Source organism: Rana temporaria, chromosome 5 (genome assembly GCF_905171775.1).
Source record: "Rana temporaria chromosome 5, aRanTem1.1, whole genome shotgun sequence".
NCBI classification, from domain to species: Eukaryota; Metazoa; Chordata; class Amphibia; order Anura; family Ranidae; genus Rana; species Rana temporaria.
Window position 1 is genome coordinate 314,913,070 of NC_053493.1, and position 21,226 is coordinate 314,934,295.

Genomic DNA, 21,226 nt, shown 5'->3' on the forward strand with positions numbered 1-21,226 from the left:
CGAACGGGAGGGCCACAAATTGAAAATGGCCCTCCCCGACCGCAAAGCGCAGAAACCTCTGGTGCTTTGTGGATATGGGGACATGTAGGTACGCGTCCATGATGTCCAAGGACGCCAGAAAGTCCCCCTGATGGAGCGCTGCTATTCCCAAGCGAATCGACTCCATCCTGAATTTTTGCACCTTGACAAAACAATTGAGGTCCTTGAGGTCCAGGATTGGACGGACCCCTTCCTTCTTGGGGACTACAAACAGATTGGAGTAAAATCCCTGAAACTGTTCCATTGAGGGAAGTGGCACAATCACTCCACTGTCCAGTAAATCCTGGACAGCCCCTGCCAGAGCCTTCCGGCGATCCGGAGAAAGCTGGAGGTTGGAAGGAAAGAATCTGTTTGGTGGACAAGAAAGAAACTATCTTGTACCCCGAGGAAACTACTTTGAAAACCCAACGGTTGGAAAGAAGAGACCTCAACGAGCCGCGAATTCACGAAGCCGGCCCCCCACCCGAGACACGGGCGGGGGCAGACCTTCATGCGGAAGCAGGCGTGTCCGCAGGCTTGTTGGGCTTGCAGTACCAGGTGCGCTTCTGCCCCGCAGCGGGGGTCTTAGCACCTTGCAAACTTATTCCTGACGCACTGGGCGCACAAAAAAACCCACTTGGGGGTAGTAAAGGAGGGCCCTTGCTTACGGCGAGGCTCCTTGCCCTTCCCAGACTGTGGGAGCAGCGTGCTCTTACCACCCGTGGCATCCTTAATGATGTCTTTCAGGGATGCCCCAAAAAGTCGTTCACTCTTAAAAGGCAAATCCACCAAGGCCTTCTTTGAGGACTGGTCCGCAGACCAGCATTTCAACCACACAAGGCGGCGTAGTACCACCGCATAGGCGGAGGCCCTGGAAAGCAAAGGAAGCGTATCCAGGACCGACTCACAGACAAACTTCAGAACCTGAACCAATTGCTCGGCCAAGTCCTTACAGGTCTCGGAAGCATCCTGTGCCTCCAGCTCCTGCAGCAAAAGCTTAGCCCGTTCGGTCAGCGTCTGCGACACCAGAGTCCCGGCCAAAACCGGTCTCACAGCCGAACCCACTACTGTGAACATGGAGCGGGCCACAGCCTCCACTTCCCTACATGCGGGGTCCTTGAAGGCAGGAGCCCCTTCCACAGGCAATGTGGTGGCTTTGCTCAATCTGGACACGGGAGGGTCCACTGACGGAGGAGAGACCCATTTTTAAAAAAAATCCTCCTCAAAGGGATAACGGGTCGCAAAGTATTTTGGAACGGCAAAAACCTTTTGCGGCGTATCCCATTCCTTGTACAATAATTTGTCCAAATAAGGAACACAAGGAAACACTTTTGTGGTGCGCGGCGGTTTGCAGAACCCAAAAGGGACTGGCACATATGGTGCCTCCGCCAGATCCTCAAGTTTCTGAGGATCACGCACCGCAGAAATAAGAGCCCCAACAAATTCTTTATCAGCAACTGACCCTGAAGCAGAGTCATCCTCACTGTCCGCCTGGGTTAAGCCTGCATCATCTGACATGACAGAGCCAGACGCAATAGCAGGGCCAGATTCTGAGTCAGAGACATCCCCAGAAGCAGGCTCAGGGAGGGGGCGCTTTTTACCCCCCTTCTGGCCACTAGCCGCTTCAAACCTGGCGAGAAACGCCTCTAGAACAGCCGACATTGCCTAAACAGATGTGGCAGGGGTAAGGGCATCAAGGGCATGTTTGGGGCAGAAGTACCAGGTTCAGGCTCCATAATTCCCCACCGCTGTCACCCGGTACTGCAAGGCAGAACCACCCACCGGTCACCTCCTGGCTGCTAAAAACAGAAGTAGAGGCCCCCAGGGAACTCGCCACCCCACCCGGTGCAGCGTGAGCTGAAAAAAACCTGAGGTGTGCTTTGAAGCTGGCTGCGCTGGGTCTGTCACCTCAGGGAGATTTGTGGTCTTGTGCAGCGCTAAAACAGCCACACGAGGCCAAGAGAAAACCAAGATGGCCGTCGTGTGAGGAAAAAAACACCAGCGGGCTACAAGAAAATGGCCGACGAGCAATGTAAACCGCGACCACGGCAAAATGGCGGCCGTTGCGCAGTTTAAAATACCCCCAGTGACGCAGCACACAGTAACACCTCACAGTAAAAAACACAGCCCCACACATACACACGGACCCCGGTGGCAATAAAGAGACCCCAGGCGGCCCCCCCTCACAGCCCCACCCAGTATGGGGAAGGAGGGAGAGGAAAAGGGGAGAGAGGAAAGCAGGGCGGACCCTCAGTCGACCTCCCCAGGGAAAACGCCAGCCATACCACCTTACCTGAGCAAGGGGCCACTACTTACCCATCCTGCGACCACCGGCTGGAGGTATTGCAGACAGAACAAACGTCCACTAACGGCATGGCTGTCGGCCAGACACACTGCGACAAGGCCATAGAGACCGGTCATATGTGTGTCCTGGAACATGTAGTTCCCCGGCCACCCCTGGAGCAATGGGGCCTGTCGTGGACGACCCAGAGCTGAGCTGAGGGCCGGCACACGCTCGATGGCCGAACATGGGGGGACTACAAGAGTCAAGACCCAGCCTGTCACCCAGTCGGCAGTTGATAGAAGAATCCCAGGATTCAAAAATGCAGGAATAAAACAATAAAAAGCGAAAAAAAAAAACGCAAAAACTGTCCAGAGTACAGGGACTCCAGAGTGCCTGTCCTCTCCTGACGTTAGGCACAAAGAAACTGGGGCTGCTGAGGCAGGGTGTGGGTTATACCCGGGGAACCACGCCCCCTGGGAGGAGCTGCACTGAGGAAAGTATTGTTAACACTTAAAGTGCTTTTTTTCTGCCTAACTCTCCTGAAGGAAGCGGATATAACCCTAAGGTCAAAGGCTGCTGTGTCTGTCCATGAACGGAAGAGAAATGGTTTTAACAGCAGTTTGGCTTCTACTGTATGCACATTTGCAAAACATAAAATAAATCATCTTCCCACCTGTGCCTGCAAGGTGGAATTCAGTAACTCCGCCTTCTGAAGCTGCTTGCAAGCAGAAAGAGTGGCATCCAATTTGACACGGTCATGTTTGGCGTTTGGATCATACAAATCTACAGTGCACAGGTCTTCAATACTATCCAGAATGACAAGAAAATAGCATTAATTATTTTTATTATTATTATTCAAAAACATGCAATTATATGTTTTGGATGGCTGACATACAAGGGTGCACTACACAGCAGGTAAAATAATCCCAACACCATATATATCTGGGCAATATAAAAAAAACAACTGCTGTGATTCTAGCAAAGAAGAATAGTGATGCAGATTCAGTCAGCACTAAATAAAAGTTAAGCTGCACCCCATCATAACATTGGTATCAAACATCAGATAACTTCAGTGCTACCAGCTCCCAACCTTTCCTTTTCCAGCAATATAAAAATATACTTAAAGAAATAACAATGCGATATTGTGAAAGCAAAGCAAGCCCCAACTGTACCATTGCAGTGTTATTTTTGTTTGCAATGCCATCTCCAGGGGTCTTCTATATGGTGACTTTACCAATGCTTTTAATAAGCGTATGCAAACATCAGGCAGATTCTTCATCACTTGAACGTCTGCTGTGTTGAACCCAATACTACACGGATTGCATATAGTGGCTGCAGTTAATTCCCACATGTAATTATTTAGCAGCTCCTCTTCAAGCATCTATAATGCAAAAGAAAAATATACAATATAATTGCTTTTGACTCTGTATTAAACAAATAAGGCTAAATAATAATAATAATATACAATAGCAACAAACTACCACTGTTAAAAGCAGAAAAGCTTACATTTTGTTTACATTTCTGATCTTAGTTGTGCTCATTACAGGCCACCTTTTCATGACTTTGTGGCTAAATCTTGTCCCATCCCTAAAACCAAGACTCGTCCACCTACCATCCACCTTTCCAGTGATAGTGCTCCTTAGTGCCAATAACAGCATTTTCATTGAAAAGGGTGTCAGCAGATTAGAGGTACTTAGGTCTGGGGCTTTGCCCCAAAATCAGGGAAGTCAAGCCCTTAGTTACAAAGCGAAACTGGGATCACAGGTACACAAGAGGTTTTTCAGGATAGCAGAGGTAATATCAGGCGTCTTGTGCTTGATGTTGGACAATACTCTAAAAGATTGAAAATGGTTAACCAGTTCACTTTAAATCAAATTATTTCTAAACATCTTGGAAGAAATTCTCACATTAAAATCATAATGTTTACCTTCCAGAAGTCCAGATGGCAGTTCTCTAAGATCATGGATACAAATTCCATAATGCGTACTATAATTGTGCACTTGCTGTAGTTGTACTGTTCCATTTCATGTGGGCTGAACAAGTTCGATTTGGAGCCTATTGTAAAGCATGCTTGTGCCGCTTTGATGTCCTCCATGGAAAGGTGGCGGATGAAGAAGTGTAATGCTTTGAAAAAGGATGACTTCTGTGAAGCATCTGAATAAATGGAAAAAAAGAACATCAATCACTGGAAAGCTTTGTGGCAAGATATCATGTAAATATCAGAAAAAATACTTTCTAGGGGAGCGATTTGAACTACCCTTGTAAACAGACCCTGGACCAATAAAAAGTTGTAGAATCTCTTTGTGAAATGAAGGTGGCTAGCATCAGTGAAAGAATAAATCAACTCAGAGAAAAAAAAATAGGATTTTTGTACTCACCGTAAAATCCTTTTCTCTGAGTTCACGGACGGACACAGCCTTAATCTTGACAAAGTGGGTATTAGCCTTCATTTAGGAGTGACAAGGCAGAATTAATAACATGAAAGCTGAACGACCACGTCCAGGGGCTATATCCCCTCAGCAGCTCAGTTCGTCAAAAGCAGTACAAACTTAAAAAGGAGGGGTGGGTGCTGTGTCTGTCCATGAACTCAGAGGAAAGGATTTTTACGGTGAGTACAAAAATACTATTTTCTTTTTCGTTCATGGACGGACACAGCCTTAATCTTGACAAAGTGGGACGTCCCAAAGCAGTGTCAAAAAACTAGGGGTGGGAACAGTATAAAATTAAACTTTATCCCAAAACAAAACAGAGCTCCTGAACTGAGCAATTGCAACTCTAAACAGCCGCCTGCCAAACTTTGCGGCCGAAAGAAGAACATCAACTTTGTAAAGTTTAGTGAAAGTGTGAAACGGATGACCAAGTCGCTGCCTTACACAACTGGGAAACCAACACTTGATGTTGGAAAGCCCAAGAGGCATCTATTGCCCTGGTCGAATGCTCCGTGACAAGAAAGGGGGGCGCCCGACCCTTTATGGCGCAAGCCTGAATCACGATCTGTCGGATTCACCTTGAGATGGTGGCCGACAAGACCACTAGGCCCTCCTTTGGGCCAGCCACCGAAACAGTGAGTCTGACCTCCGGAATTTCCAGTATGTTGATGGGCAGGCTCCTTTCAGTCTTGGCCCAGGTTCCCTGTGCTGAAGCTTCTCCCAATACTGCACCCCAGCCTATTAGGCTGGCATCCGTAGACACCACCTTCCAGGTGACTGGGAGAAAGGATCTTCCTTTCCGCAAGTTTTTGGTCTTTAACCACCAACTGAAGCTTTGGCACACCTGTGGAGACAGGTGCATGGGTAAATCCAGTGCTTGGATCTTCTTGTTCCAGGCAGTTAGAAAACTGCCCTGAAGTAGTCTTGCGTGAGACTGGGCATAAGGGACGGCCTCGAAGGAGGCTACCATCGTCCCCAATAGCCTCATGCAAAGGCGAATAGATGGTCTCTTGTTTGCCTTGACCTTGTAATTCAGGTCTTTTAGTGACTTGATCTTTGGCTCTGGTAGGAATACCCGGCTTTGGGCTGTGTCTATGATCATGCACAAGTACTCTACCCTTCTTTGGGCTTGTAGAGAGGATTTTTATAAGTTTACAATCCATCCTAAATGCTCCAGGTATCTTATAGTGGTGAGCACAGCGTGATCTAATTTTGACACTGACTGATCTATAACCAATAGATCGTCTAGATAAGCTGTTATCGCTATGCCTTGTGCTCTGAGATTTGCCAACAGCGGGGCTAGTACCTTTGTAAATACCCGAGGTGCGGTAGCCACACCAAAGAGCAGAGCCACAAACTGGAAGTGGCCATGTTCTACCGCAAACCTTAAAAATCTTTGGTGAGCGCGATGGATAGGCACATGTAAGTATGCTTCTTTGATGTCTATTGACGCCATGAAATCTCCGCCTTGTAGGGTAGCGACCACTAATCGAATAGTTTCCATTCGGAAATGGCGAATGTTCAGAAACTGATTTAGAGATCTTAGATCCAGAATGGGTCTGACGTCGCCGTTTGGTTTTGGGATTACAAAGAGGTTTGAATGAAACCCTGAACCTTGCTCCTTTAAAGGGTACTTCTGTGATCACCCCTTGGGACAGCAAGTGATCCAATCCTTTGAAGAAGGACGCTCTTTTTAAAGGATCCTTGGAAAGCCCTGAGCTTCGAAACTGAGAAGATGGGATCTCTTGAAATTCCAGCTTGTACCCTAGGGATACTGTGGATACTACCCATCTGTCCTGGATTTCTGTCTGCCATGCCGCTGAAAACTGACAAAGCCGCACCCCACTCAGCCGAGCGGGGGCGCCTCTTCATGCAGAGGCTTTTGGGTTTTGCTTGTTAGCCCTTGAACCCCACTGCTTCTTGTTCTTCTGGGCCTGGTCTTCTTTAGTCTTTGTGGCTGGCTGAAAATGCCGTCGCCACTGGCTGGAGGTAGATTTACCAGGAGCCGGAAAGAGATAACGTTTAAAACAAGGTCTCTCGTTTTTCTTCTTCTCTGGTAATAGAGTGGTTTTCCCACTTGATATCTTTTGGATATATTTCTCCGAATCTTCCTCAAAGAGTCGTTCGCGATGAAAGGGGAAACTAGCCAAAAGCTTTTTGCATGGTGCCTCTGCAGACCAATGCTTTAGCCAAAGAATTCTACGCATATGCACCAGTTGGAGTGCGAGACGCGATGTTTACAGAATCAAATCTCTCATTGCAACAATTGTAAAACATAAAGCTTTAGGCAAATTTTCACACAATTTGACTTGTTCTGGAGGCAGCTCCTTCAGCCCTTGTTTTACCTGGTCCCAGAGGACCTGACACATGCCTACTGCTGCTACAGCAGGTTGGGCGACTGACCCAGCCAAAAGGAAGGAAGACTTCAATAAAGATTCCAATTTCTTTTCCGAAGGGTCTTTAAACACCTGTACATTATCTACTGGACAAGTCAGGTTCTTATTTACACAAATGTGCTTTCCTTAGCACATCCTCTGTGTCCTTTTAGACACTGGTGAAAAAACTAAGGTGCTTCCCTGATGGGAGGGGTTATATGGAGGGGAACTGTCAATTGGTTGTGCCAGTGTCCAATCACCGCTGGTGACCCTTAACCCATTATGTAAAGATAAAGGCTCTGTGTCCCATGGTGTACGATAAAGAAAACTGAGCTGATGAGTGCAGGCTGAGGGGATATAGCCAGTAGGCGGAGCCATTCAGCTTTGATATTGTTAACACATTCTGCCTAGTCACTCCTGAATGAAGGCTAATACCCACTTTGTCAAGATTAAGGCTGTGTCCATCCATGAACAAAAGAGAAATAAAGATTTGCAGTATGCAGCAGAAAGAGAAAAGAAAATCAGGCCCACTAGTAGAGGAAAGCTTAGCCTGGGGGTAGAGGAAACAAGAAGAACTTGCCCCAACAAGCAAAAAAATCTTAAAGTATTTGGAAATAAACAGAAGGAACCATCTCAAAAGAAAAGTGGACATCTGCCGAAGGACTTGCATGCAATGGCAAAGTATGCAAGGGTGCTAAAAGTCTGGACTTTAAAAAGCCTAAAGGTTTGCCGTGTCTCTTACAACTATCTTCTGATGGATTTGAAAGTTAAAACGCTATAAATGAGAAAGGAGTGTTAAAAATCTAAATTAAGGAACACTATCATTTAAAAGTTACAAAGAATATAACACAATATGTAAAAAAAGCTAATAAAAGCGCCAAAAAATCTAAATGAACAACAGGTTGCAAAAGAGTAGGACAAACCCCCAAAAAGTATTCAAATACAGTATATTAACAGCAAAAAAAAGGACAGGTCTGAGCATTAGGCTCCCTACAAAATAATTTAGAATTAGAAACGGGGACAAAAAAAAGGATGCTCCATGCTCCTTTGTATACACAGAGCTGAAGAATGTATTTAAAACATTTTATCTTCTTTCTCTTTCGTTCATAGACAGACACAGCCTTCATTGACCTTAGGGTTATGCTTCTTCCTACCAGGAGATTTAGGCAGAATTCTACAGCACTTAAGGTGTTGAAAACTTTCCTTCCTCCCAGGGGGCGTGGCTCCCCCAGGCATAACCCACACCCTGCTCTAGCAGCCTCAGTTCGTAACAAGCAGTACAAACAAAGGAGGGGCGGGTGCTGTGTCCGTCTATGAACTCAGAGAAATGGATTTTACGGTGAGTACAAAAATCCTTTTTTCTCTTTCGTTGATAGACGGACACAGCCTTCATTGACCTTAGGGACATCCCCAAGCAGTGTAAAAAAATTTGAGGGGTGGGAAAAATAACACAGCAAAAACAGGTTACACCCCAAACAAAACCGGAGTTACTCAACGGAGGAACTCCAACCTTAAACTGCCGCCTGTAACACCCTGCGGCCGAAGGAGGCATCAGAAGATGCACTCACATCCACCTTATAAAACTTTGAAAAAGTGTGGACCAACGACCAGGTCGCAGCCTTACACACCTGTAACACAGAGGCTTGATGTCGGAAAGCCCAGGAGGCCCCGATCGCCCTGGTCGAATGCGCCGTGACCCGAAAGGGAGGCGCCCGCCCCTTCAGAGCATAGGCCTGAAGCACAACCTGTCAGATCCACCTGGAAATGGTGGCCGACGAGACTGCCAGGCCCTTACTGGGACCGGACACAGACACGAACAGCGAGTCCGACTTCCGGAACGGAGCTGTCGCCGACAAGTAAACTCGAAGGGCCCGAACCACATCCAAAGAAGGCAAGATGGCTTCCTTCGGCTGAGGACACAAGGATGGAAGAACAATGTCCTCATTAATGTGAAAGGCCGAAACGACCTTCGGAAGAAAAGAGGGCTGCGGGCGCAGCACCGCCTTATCCTGATGGATGACCAAGTAGGGGGCCTTGCAAGACACTCGTCTGATAGAAGTAATAGCAACCAGAAAGACCACCTTCTGTGACAGAGTCAGCAAAGGGATCTCCCGAATGTCCTCAAAGGGGGCGCGCTGAAGCGCAGAGAGGACCAAATTCAAGTCCCATGAAGGCAGTGGGGGGCGCACTGGAGGGGCCACATGACGGACCCCCTGCACAAACGTGCGAATTAGGGAGTGCGCCGCCAAGGGACGCTGAAAATAAACAGCCAGAGCAGAAATCTGGCTCTTGATCGTGCTCAAGGCAAGAGCCTGGTCCACACCCCGCTGAAGGAACAGCAGGATCCGGGACACCACGTATGTACAGGGGGTGCCACTTCATCTCCTCACACAGAGATGTGGGCTTTCCATGTACGATGGTAAATCTTTCTTGAAGTGGACTTCCGTGCACGCAGCATGGTAGAGATTACCAGGCCCCGGTCCTTCACTACCTGGCTCTCAACAGCCACGCCGTTAAAGCCAGTGACCGTAAAGCAGGATGGAAGATCGGACCCTGAGACAGGAGATCTTCCCTCAGAGGCAAACGCCAGACGTACCAGGCTCGCGTACCAAGAGCGACGTGGCCAGTCTGGGGCGATCAGGATTGTTGGAATCCCTTCGGCTTCCACCCTGCGCAGCAGGCGAGGGAGGAGCCTTAGAGGAGGGAAGGCGTAAATCAGGTGATAGTGACCCCAGGGAGCCACCAACGCGTCTGCCCACGGGTCTTTTGACCTGGCCACGAACCGTGGCACCTTCCGATTGAGACGGGACGCCAGAAGGTCCACGTCTGGAGTGCCCCATTTTTGGCACAGGTTCTGAAACACCTCCGGGTGGAGAGACCACTCCCCTTGATCCAGAGTCGTGCGACTTAGGAAGTCGGTTTGCCAATTCTGAACCCCCGGAATGTATACGGCCGACAGAGCCGGAACAGACCTTTCGGCCCACCGAAGTATGTGAGCGACCTCCGTCGCTGCAGCCGAGCTCCTTGTGCCGCCCTGATAATTGACGTACGCCACGGCCGTGGCGTTGTCGGACTGGATCCTGACAGGACGGCCCTGCAGTTCCAGGGACCACCTGGCAAGGCACAGCTTGATTGCTCGGAGCTCCAGGATATTGATCGGCAGGCGGGACTCCTCCCGAGTCCAGCGCCCCTGGGCTGACTGGGTGCCCCAGACGCCCCCCCAGCCGAAGAGGCTGGCATCCGTCGTGACCACTGTCCAGCGGCACGGAAGAAAAGACTTCCCGGACCGAAGCACCGGAGACGTCAGCCATCACGCCAGGGAAGACTTGGCCAGATGGCTCAACCGAATCTGGCGATCCAGAGAAGATGGGACCCTGTTCCAACGTGACAGAATCTCTTTCTGAAGTACCCTGGTGTGGAATTGGGCATACGGAACCACCTCGAAGGAGGCTACCATCAGACCCAGAACCCTCATGCAGAAGCGAAGAGACGACCACTTCTGGGTCGACAACTGTCTCACTGCAGAATGCAGGGTCTCCAGTTTTTCCGATGGGAGGAACACTCTTGCCTCCCCCGAATCCAAAACCAGACCCAGGTGTTCTAGTCTCTGGGACGGAACCAACACTGACTTTTTTAGATTCAGAATACAGCCGAACTCTTGTAGAGTCCGACACGTGATGGACACGTCCTCCTCTAACTCTGAGCCTGAAGAAGCTCACAGGAGAAGGTCGTCCAGGTATCCCACGATAGCGATCCCTCGCTGCCTCAGCAAGGCCAGGATCGGGGCGAGCACCTTGGTGAAAACCCGTGGTGCCGAAGCCAGACCGAACGGGAGGGCCACAAACTGAAAGTGGTCCTCTCCGATCGCAAAGCGCAGATACCTCTGGTGTCTTGAGCAAATGGAAACATGCAGGTATGCGTCCATGATGTCCAAGGACGCCATGAAGTCCCCCTGGTGGAGGGCCGCTATGATCGATCGGACCGACTCCATCCTGAATTTTTGCACTTTGACAAAGGAGTTGAGGGCCTTTAGGTCCAGGATAGGGCGAACCCCTCCCTTCTTGGGGACCACGAACAGATTGGAGTAGAACCCCTGAAACCTTTCCTGCGAGGGAACCGGCACAACCACCCCCCTGTCCAGAAGATCCTGGACAGCCCCGGACAGGGCTAGCCGACGATCCGGAGGAAGCTGGAGGTTGGAGGGAAAAAATCGGTTTGGGGGGCAAGAAAGAAACTATCTTGTACCCCGAGGCAACCACCTCGCAAACCCAACGGTCGGATAGAAAAGACTTCCACCGATCCGCGAATTTGTGAAGCCGTCCCCCCACCCGAGACCCAGGCGGGGGCGGACCTTCATGCGGAAGCAGGTTTTTCCGCAGGCTTGTTGGGTTTGTTGAACCAGGGGCGGTTTTCGCCCTGCAGCAGGGGCTCTAGAACCTTGCAGACCTTTTCCTGTCGTGCTGGGCGCACTAAAAAAACGCTTAGGAGTAGTAAAAGTAGGACCTGGCTTGCGGCGAGGTTCCTTACCCTTCCCAGACTGCGGGAGCAACATGCTCTTACCCCCCAGTGGCATCCTTTATGATGTCATCCAGGGACGCCCCAAAAAGCCGTTCGCCCTTAAAGGGGAAATCCACCAAGGCCTTTTTTGAGGACTGGTCAGCCGACCAGCATTTTAGCCACAAAAGGCGGCGCAGAACCACTGCGTTGACGGAAGCCCTGGAAAGCAAAGGCAACATATCCATGTTCGCCTCGCAGAGAAATTTTTGGCCCTGAAGCAATTGTTCAGCCAGGTACCTAGAGGACTCGGAAGCACCCTGGACCTCCAGCTCCTGCAGCAGGAGCTTAGCACTTTCAGTCAGGGTTTGCGCTACCAGGGTCCCGGCCAGAGCCGGCCTCACCGCCGAACCCACTACCGAGAATAGGGAGCGGCCCACGGCCTCCACTCTCCTATCAGCGGGGTCCTTGAATGCAGGAGCCTCCTCCACAGGCAACGTAGTAGCCTTGCTCAGTCTGGACACAGGAGGGTCCACTGACGGAGGAGAGACCCACTTTTTTAAGAAGTCCTCCTCAAGGGGGTAACGGGTAGCAAAGCTCTTAGGAACAGTAAAAGCTTTTTGCGGCGTATCCCATTCCTTATATAACATATTGTCCAAATAAGGAACACAGGGGAATACTTTAGCAGCACGCGGTGGTTTGCGGAACCCAAAAGGGACCGACACCGCTGGCGTCTCCGCCGCATCCTCAATATGTAGAGTCTCACGCACCGCTGTAATAAGAGCTCCAACAAATTCCTTGTCAGCAGACTCCGCAGCAGAGTCATCCTCGCTGTCCATGTGGGTTAAGCCCGCATCTTCCGACATTACAGAACCAGAAGCAACAATAGCATGATCTGATTCTGTGTCAGAGACATCCCCAGAAGCAGGTTCCGGGGGGGCGCTTTTTACCCCCCAACCGAGCACTGGCTGCTTCAAACCTGGTGAGAAAAGACTCCAGGACAGCCGACATTGCCTCAACAGATGTGGCAGGGGAAGGGGCGGTAAGGGTTAACTCCGGCATTGTTAGGAATGAGGGGCCTGATTCAGGCTCCATAGTGCAGCTGCCGTGACACCCCCACTGCTAAAGCAGGAAAAAAATTCCCCACAGGTCACCTCCTGGCTGCCAGAACAGTATGGGGGCCTCTGGTACTCACCACCCTCCCGGTATAGCGCGGACTGTGAAGGACAAGCTGTGCTGTATAGCGCGGTCTGTGAAGGACAAGCTGTGCTGGTGGAGCTGCAGCGCTGCGTCTGTCCCCTCAGACGGATTTGCGGTCTTTTTCCCTGTCGAAACCGCCACAAGAGGCCAAACTAGAGCTGAAAACAGCGCTGGTCACAAGAAAATGGCCGCTGAACAATGCAATCGCGGCTCCGGCAAAACCTGGGGGGACTACAAGGGTCGAGGACCCAGCCTGTCACCCAGTCGGCTGTTGATAGAGGAATCACAGGATTCAAAAACGCAGGAACAAAATAATAAAAGCGAGAAAAATCGCAAGTAAAAAAAATTTCAGGGTCCAGGAACTCCAGAGAGAGCCTGACCTCCTGTCGTTAGGCAGAAAACAAACTGAGGCTGCTAGAGCAGGGTGTGGGTTATGCCTGGGGGAGCCACGCCCCCTGGGAGGAGCGGCATGAAGGAAAGTTTTTAACACCTTAAGTGCTGTAGAATTCTGCCTAAATCTCCTGGTAGGAAGAAGCATAACCCTAAGGTCAATGAAGGCTGTGTCCGTCTATGAACGAAAGAGAAAGAAGATAAAATGTTTTAAATACATTCTTCAGCTCTGTGTATACAAAGGAGCATGGAGGAGCTCAAGTCCATAATGGGAATATTATTGACACAGCCACAAATTTAACACTATGTCTCAACTCATAAAATAGCTGAGCTCTGTTATTTCAAAGCCATAGTTTCTAATTTTTATGAACTCGTTAATGACTGGCAAAGCACCGCTACATACTAGGAGGAGTACAACTGGGGAAATCTGAGTAGAAGGATCTGGGTGTTAGACCATAGCCCTAAAGAAGTATTAGGGGGCACTCTTTAGGTCTGGAGGATAAAAAACTATCTGCAAGTATGGAAACGCTTCTTCACAGTAAAAGCTGTGAAAAAGTGGAGGCACAGAATATAGCTGAATATTTATAGATATTAGCTCCACTATTATTTGATCCAGGGAATATCCGATTACTTCCTGGGGAATCAGAAAGGCTTTTTTTTCCCCCGCTGAAGTATGCTTTATTGGGGGATTTTTGACATCCTCTAGATCATGGGTGCTCAACCTGTGGCTCTCCAGCTGTTGCAGAACTTCAAGTCCCATCATGCCTTTGCCTTTGGGAGTCATGCTTGTAACAGTCAGTAGCTTGCAATGCCTCATGGGAATTGTAGTTCTGAAACAGCTGGAGAGCCACAGGTTGAGCACCCATGCTCTAGATCAACTATGGGTAAAGGATTGCGTATATGGAGGTTTTCTATTTGTGAATTAGTGTTTTTTGATCTATTGGTTGAACTAGATGGACTTGTGTCTTTTTTCAATAAATTAACCTATGTAACCTAGAACAAATGATTGCATCTGCACCTGATTTGGTCTTCATTAATGAAAGCATTTGTTTTCCAATATATATTCCTTTGAGAGGATATGCGGTGGTCTGCTCGAAGAGGAAATAATTTTATGCTGGCTCACCAAGCTCCCCCTTATTATTGTGGGGTATCTGACTGGATTATCCAGCTTAAAGCAGGGGTTCACCCAAAAATAAACTTTTTTACATTAGCTACATCCCTCCAGCATACTGCTAACATCTGCAGTATGCTGTTTTTTTTACGAGCCCTTGTTATCCGGCTCCGAGTGGGGGATTACTTCCGGGTATAGGCGTTCCTAAGCAAAGAGGAGTCGATTGACGGGCTGCACGCCTTCCGAAAATACCCGAAGTCACACTCGGGTGTTTACGGCGCCTGCGCAGTCAGCTCTACGCGGCAGGCGCAGTAAACGCCCGAGTGTGACTTTGTGTATTTTCGGAAGGCGTGACGTGCCTTAACAGCCGTCAATCAACTCCTCTTCGCTTAGAAACGCCCATTCCCCGCAGGATTCCCCGCTAGGAGCCGGAAAACAAGGGCTCATATAACGATAAGTACAAAAAAATAAGAAAAAATAAAAACAGCATACTGCAGATGTTAGCAGTATGCTGGAGCTAATGTCAAAAAGTGGATTTTTGGGTGAACCTCCGCTTTAAGAAGAATGGATAAAGATAACAACCCCTGAAGTTGAATGTAAAAAAAGCAAGTCAGAAAAGGCAGCTCCGGTAATTGTAACCTGTGATTAAAGTGTAGGCAGATATAAAAGAACACAATATAATCCAGCTATATACCAAATAACATAATTATATTGATAACTCTTGTCTCTGAAGTATTCTATTCCCCTGTATATGAACATTTAGTCTAGAGGAGGAAGGGGAAAGCAAGGTAAGCAAACAAGGCTGGAACATTGCATTGATTTGAACAAAAAAGCTTGCAGATTGGAATGGAGAGTTCAGAGATGATCTCATCACTGTCTGGTTTGGGTGTATTGAAAGTCTGGCTGAACAGAATTATTCATTTTTTAGCAGATAAAATATTTGTATTTCAGCTGTGAATTTAATTACTTTGTCCACACTTTTCACTTATAAATTATAATCGCCTTTTTTTTAAAAAAAATGCCATATGAGAACTGTCACATACCAGACACATACAGAAATAAAAAAAACAAAAACAGTATTTCCTTACCAAGCAATGTGTGTGACTTCACAACACGCATGCCAATAAATGTATTGTAGCAGTCCAAAGCTGCAAGCAACATGTCCATCCACTTTATTACAGATGTTAGGGTGAAGACCTCTTTCAGTTCATGGAGTGTGGCAATGTGCAATATTCCACAATTTCTTGCGTTCACATTGCCTGCACCTTCAAACCTATTTATCACAAAAATTATGCCATCGTTCTTAATAATCTCATCCAACCAGGCAGATACAGATTTTCTTTCTGAAATTCACCAAAAATGTGTCATACATATTAGCATCCAATACACAGATCTACTAGAGTTGAGCACTGAATACACATAACAGCAACAAGTGACCTACAGCAGCTGTAAAGACTATAAACTGCAGCAATATAAAAACTCAAATACAAAAAAAAAAAAAGAAGAACCATTTGGGGTGAGGTTTTAGGTCCAAATGAATTTCCTTAAGACATGCTATTTAATGAATGAATGTGACACTTCTGAGACAGCCATAGATCCCAAGATTCCTCCACAGAGGATTCTAGATTATCAACAGCATCTTCCTGAGGAATTTCCTCTGACCCCTCATGGTGAGAACCCTCAGGAGAAGCTGCCACAAAGTTCTACAATAAGAGGCACTTAGCGCTGCAGGGCCAACAGGCCTACTCTTCATCCACCAGGGACGGGACTTGACTACCCTCCAGGGGAGCACTCTGCCAGCAAGGTTACCAGGTACACTCTACAAACACAATTCTGACTGACACTGCAGCTGCTGTGAAAATCATTTGCCCAATGAACCCTGATGGATGAGTTATGGCACACTGATTTACTGCAAGAAAATAGCTGCCCCCCCCCCCAGTTCATCAGCACTCAGGGAACATACATAACAGCTTTCATTTGAATAGCTGTGTGTTCCCCGCCACGCGTCATATACAGCCCCTCCCCCTTGTCCAGGCACTTTGATAGACAGATCACCTGTCCAATCCTGGGATGGGTTATCTGTCTATCAAAGTCCCCGGACAAGGGGGAGGGGCTATTTATGATATTTATGACGACGCGCGGCAGGGAACACACAGTTATTCAAATGAAAGCCGTTATGTATGTTCCCCGAGCGCTGATGAACTAGACGGCGGCAGCAGCTCTCCTCCATTAGTGGTATGTAGTAGCATGTTTTACATACCGGAGGACTGTTCTGCTCTCCGCCTCCTCAGTCCGCTCTCCACCTGCTAGCCGCCCCCTCTCCGCCTGCTAGCCACCCGCTCTCCGCCACTTTCAGTCCGCCCTCCACCTGCTAGCCACCTGCTCTCGGCCCGGGTGGAAAAAAAAAGTATAGGTGAAGCATCGGGAGCATTTGCGCGAGTACAAGTACTCGCGCAAATGCTCAGTAACGGTACCAACCAGTATCGGGACAACCCTAATTAATTTTCTTCAATTCAGGTATACTCTTCATCAGAAATCGCTGCCCAGAGGATCCATTGTCGTCAGACAAATGTTACAGGCCAAACTTGAATGCTGGGTCTGGCCCTTTTGGCTTCAGCGACTGATCCAGATAGTGCCCACAAAACTCAGGGCTAAGTGGAGCAGGGGAGGGGTGGTTATGTTTAGTTGGGATTCCTGCATTTTTTGGCCAGTGTCCATTTGCCTGAAAATGGCAGCATAACCGAAGAAGAAATTAATATTAACTTCTCTATGTATGGTAATGTACGATGAGGGAAAAATAATTGCTTTTAATATGTTAAAACTTGTGAAACATTTTAGTGATAGCATTTACATGTACTTTAACACATGGACAGTTCCAGAAAACGTCACATATATTTTCTCCATGTTTATTTCAATTAGGTTGTGCTGCCTCATAAAAATAAATTAGGAAAACAGGTATTTGAAGATCACTATCTAAATATTACTTTATGAAGGATCAGTATACAGGAATATTAGAATTCATATTAAGATACCTGGTAATAAAGGCACAAACTCAAAGAACAGCTTCATTGCCTTGTGTCTACAATCAGCCTGAGGGCGCCCACATTGTTCTAACAGCCACAGGACAATATCCAGGAGACAGAGAGACTTGCCTGCAGGAAACCCTCTATATTGAAAAAGGACGACAAAACATATACTAAATTCCTCAATTTTTTTTAGATTAAATTTGTCCTTTTTTACTTACCATGACACACTTTGTAACTGAAATGTATTCAATAATCTTTAATAAAACGAATTTTATGAATTATTAAATGTAAAAACAACAATACAATTGAAATATATATTATTTTTTTATAGCTATTATGAGTCTTTTTCTCAAAGAATTGAAAAAAAACAAAATAAAACAAGAAATTAAAAAGAATTAGCCGCCCAACGTAATAATCAACATCACCCTATGTGTAAAGCGTACGCTTGACTAACGGCACCTTGGTATGCGTCGTTTGGATTTCTTGTTCAGCGACGAAGCTTTGTTAACAATAATACGTTTCAAATGGTCAATGGCATCACTACATTGCTGAATTGTTCCTATGAGGAGATGAAGAATATAAATGCATGTAAAGTTAAACAAAATCCAGTACAGAAAGAAAGACTGTCCAGTAGATAAATTTACTCTCACCTAAAGATTTTTCATCTGCATGAGACAGTGCTAGACTTTCCATAAAAATCACTAACACTTCAAACACAAACTGTTCCACCAGCGCCGATTCCTCTCTAAGAGACAAGACAGCTAAGAATTAGGGGATTAGTAATCACATTCATGTAAATTATTTATATTTATGCTTTAATCCAGGATGAGAGAAACTCAATGAGACAGTAGACTGCTTTGATATAAAAAGTTAATTCAAAGATGAGATTGTCTTTGCTAAAAACATGTCAGCAACAACATATGTAAAACTAGGAAAAACAACATATGCTGTTTTCACAAATATGCAAACTTCAAAACCCTGATAAAAATACAGTAGGGCATTCAGATTTACAGCATGGTCAATAAGTGGGTTATGTTCCTTACAATATCACTCATGAAATGTGTACATAAACAAGTATATGTCCCAAACAATTCCTTATTAAAATTTTAAATAGTCATTTCAAATTTGGCAGAAGTACCCAAGAATGTGTCTGTCTCTGAGTAGATAAAGCAAGGAGAATCTCAGCTATACTGCATACACATGTATTCTAATACAGCTCAGCATACAAGCTTGTCACCCAGTACTCTACAAGCAATGTACTACTGCCCACCTAAATTCTTTGTATATGTTGTTGAATGCTAGAGAAGCTCCTAGCCTCTTGAACACATTTGGATGTAACGCAAGACTGTAAAGCCGTTTAAATAAAGACTGTGTGTTGACTGGGCTTCTTTCCTGCTGTTGTGGTGTTGTCTGTTTTATTGACCACTTCAAAAATTCTCGAATGCATTGTCCAGAGAAGTCTCGTAGTGTACTATCAACAGGATCCACAATGCCATCCTTAAAGAGGAGAGAAAACATTCAAACAGATATAGGTCAACAAATAATGGATATAAAAATGGGAAAAACTATTTGAAAATAAAGGGATACAGTAACGAAAAAAACTATTTAAAAAAAATTACAAATGTTAACAATTGTGGAAATGCTGCCAAAAAACTAATGGGAAAGCCACAAGTCATGTTTATAAATGTTTCAACAGGCATATTTTAAAGTGGTAAATTACGAATAAAAAACAAAAAAAAACTGACAAATCAATAAAGCATTTGCAACACTTTTCTGGTGGTATTATTACATACAGTATATTACAAAGTTCTGCACTCAAACGGATTGTAAAGTCTCGTTAAACAAAAAACAAAAACAAACATGTCATACTTACCTCCTCTGTGCAGTTGGTTTTGCACAGAGCAGCCCGAATCCTCCTCTTCTCTGGTCCCTCTTTGCTGTTCCTGGCCCCTTTCCTCCAATCGAGTGCCCCCATAAAGCTTTGTATGGGGGCACCTGACCCCAGTCAGAGCTCTGTGTATCAGACACAGAGCCCCGACTTGGCCCTAGCCCCTCTGTCCCCTGATTGGCTGACTGACTCTAATTGACAGCCGTGCCAGCCAATGACGCTGCTGCTGTGTCTCAGCCAATCAGGAGGAGTGTTCCAGATGGCCTAGACATTCGTGGACATCGCTGGAGAGAGAAGGGGCTCAGATAAGTAATTAGGAGATGCTGGGTAGGCTGCTACACACAGAAGGTTTTTTTATCTTAATGCATAGAATGCATTAAGATAAAAAAACGTCTGCCTTTACAACTTTTTTAATTCAGGAAAGCCATTATACAGATTTGGTTACAGTTTCAACAAGTATGACAGATTCAGTTAGTTATTTTTTGTGTCACTACGCTCATTGAGTAGCTTAAACAGCAACAAAATTAAAAAATAATGCTTTTAGAGAACAAAACTGGAGGTAAATAAGACCAACTATAAGTTGGTGTACTGAGACAGTTTTAACCACTTAAAACTCGGAACATTATGCAGGTTAAGGACCTTGCCCCTTTTTGCGATTCGGCACTGCATCGCTTTAACTGACAATTGCGCGTTCGTGCAACGTGGCTCCCAAACAAAATTGTTGTCCTTTTTTTCCCACAAATAGAGCTTTCTTTTGGTGGTATTTGATCACCTCTGCGGTTTTTATTTTTTGCGCTATAAACAAAAATAGAGCGACAATTTTGAAAAAAAAAACAATATTATTTACTTTTTGCTATAATAAATATCCACAAAATATATATAAAAAAAAAAATTGTTCCTCAGTTTAGGCCGATACGTATTCTTCTACCTATTTTTGGTTAAAAAAAATCGCAATAAGCGTTTATCGATTGGTTTGTGCAAAGTTTATAGCATTTACAAAATAGGGGATAGTGTTATGGCATTTTTATTAATTTTTTTTTTACTAGTAATGGCGGTGATCAGCGTTTTTTTTTTCGAGACTGCGACATTATGGCAGACACATCGAACACTTTTGACACATTTTTGGGACCATTGTCATTTTCACAGCGAAAAGTGCTATAAGAATGCACTGATTACTGTGAAAATGACAATGAAGGGGTTAACCACTAGTGGGCGCTAAAGGGTTAAAGGATCACTAAAGGAAAAAAAATATTTTTTAGCTAAATAGCTTCCTTTACCTTACTGCAGTACTGGTTTCATGTCCTCATTGCTCGTTTTTGCTTTGATGTTGCTGTAAAACTGCTCTAATCTCCACACTTCCTGGTTGTCCGTTTCCTTATAACCATCATACTGGGAGCTTTTCACGATGGTAAGCTGTCATTACTGTGTGTCTAAAACTTAACAGAATCAGATTCATTTTAAAAACAAAACGCTGCCCTGGATTTGTTTGTTTTTGTTTTGTGTGTCTCTAGTTCAGAGGAACATGAAACCAGTTTAAAAGTGAAACTAAACTGCAGGCACATTATATGATTGATTTTTATCTATTTGTAATAATTTTTAAAAGGAATCAGTTAACTTTTATGTCTCTATACCCTGTAAACAGTCATTTCAGCAAAACATTTTTTTTTCTCTTTAGTGACCCTTTAAGTGTGCCCTAAGGGAGGGATTCTTACTTTAGGGGGCATGGCTGTAGGCATTACGTCACTGATCAACAATCAGTGTCACTGCCACACAGAAGAACGGGGAAGGTGTGTTTACACACACCTCTCCCTGTTCTTCAGCTCCTGTGACCGATGGCGGGACACCGGCGGCGATCGGGTCCCGTGGGCGCAGAGCCCCCCCCCGGCTCTTAAAGGCAACATACAGGTACGTGCCTGTGCCCAGCCGTGCCATTCTGCCGACGAAAATCGGCGTGAAGGGGTCCTTAAGTGGTTAATGGATACACATTGTTTGTTTTTTTTAAATAGTAAAC

At 46.1% G+C, this 21,226-nt stretch overlaps 1 protein-coding gene across 1 annotated transcript in view; it reads right to left on the reverse strand.

Annotated features, from left to right (window-relative positions):
• PRKDC (protein kinase, DNA-activated, catalytic subunit) overlaps positions 1–21,226 on the reverse strand; it is a 677,570-nt gene that overhangs the window by 365,836 nt on the left and 290,508 nt on the right. Inside the window, exons 28-35 of the mRNA XM_040354170.1 lie at positions 18,598–18,824; positions 17,978–18,072; positions 17,787–17,886; positions 17,334–17,467; positions 15,390–15,644; positions 4,230–4,456; positions 3,475–3,683; positions 2,976–3,108 (exon numbers count right to left, since the gene is read on the reverse strand). Coding sequence (XP_040210104.1) covers positions 2,976–3,108; positions 3,475–3,683; positions 4,230–4,456; positions 15,390–15,644; positions 17,334–17,467; positions 17,787–17,886; positions 17,978–18,072; positions 18,598–18,824 — 1,380 coding nt within the window. The remainder of the gene's footprint in view (positions 1–2,975; positions 3,109–3,474; positions 3,684–4,229; positions 4,457–15,389; positions 15,645–17,333; positions 17,468–17,786; positions 17,887–17,977; positions 18,073–18,597; positions 18,825–21,226) is intronic.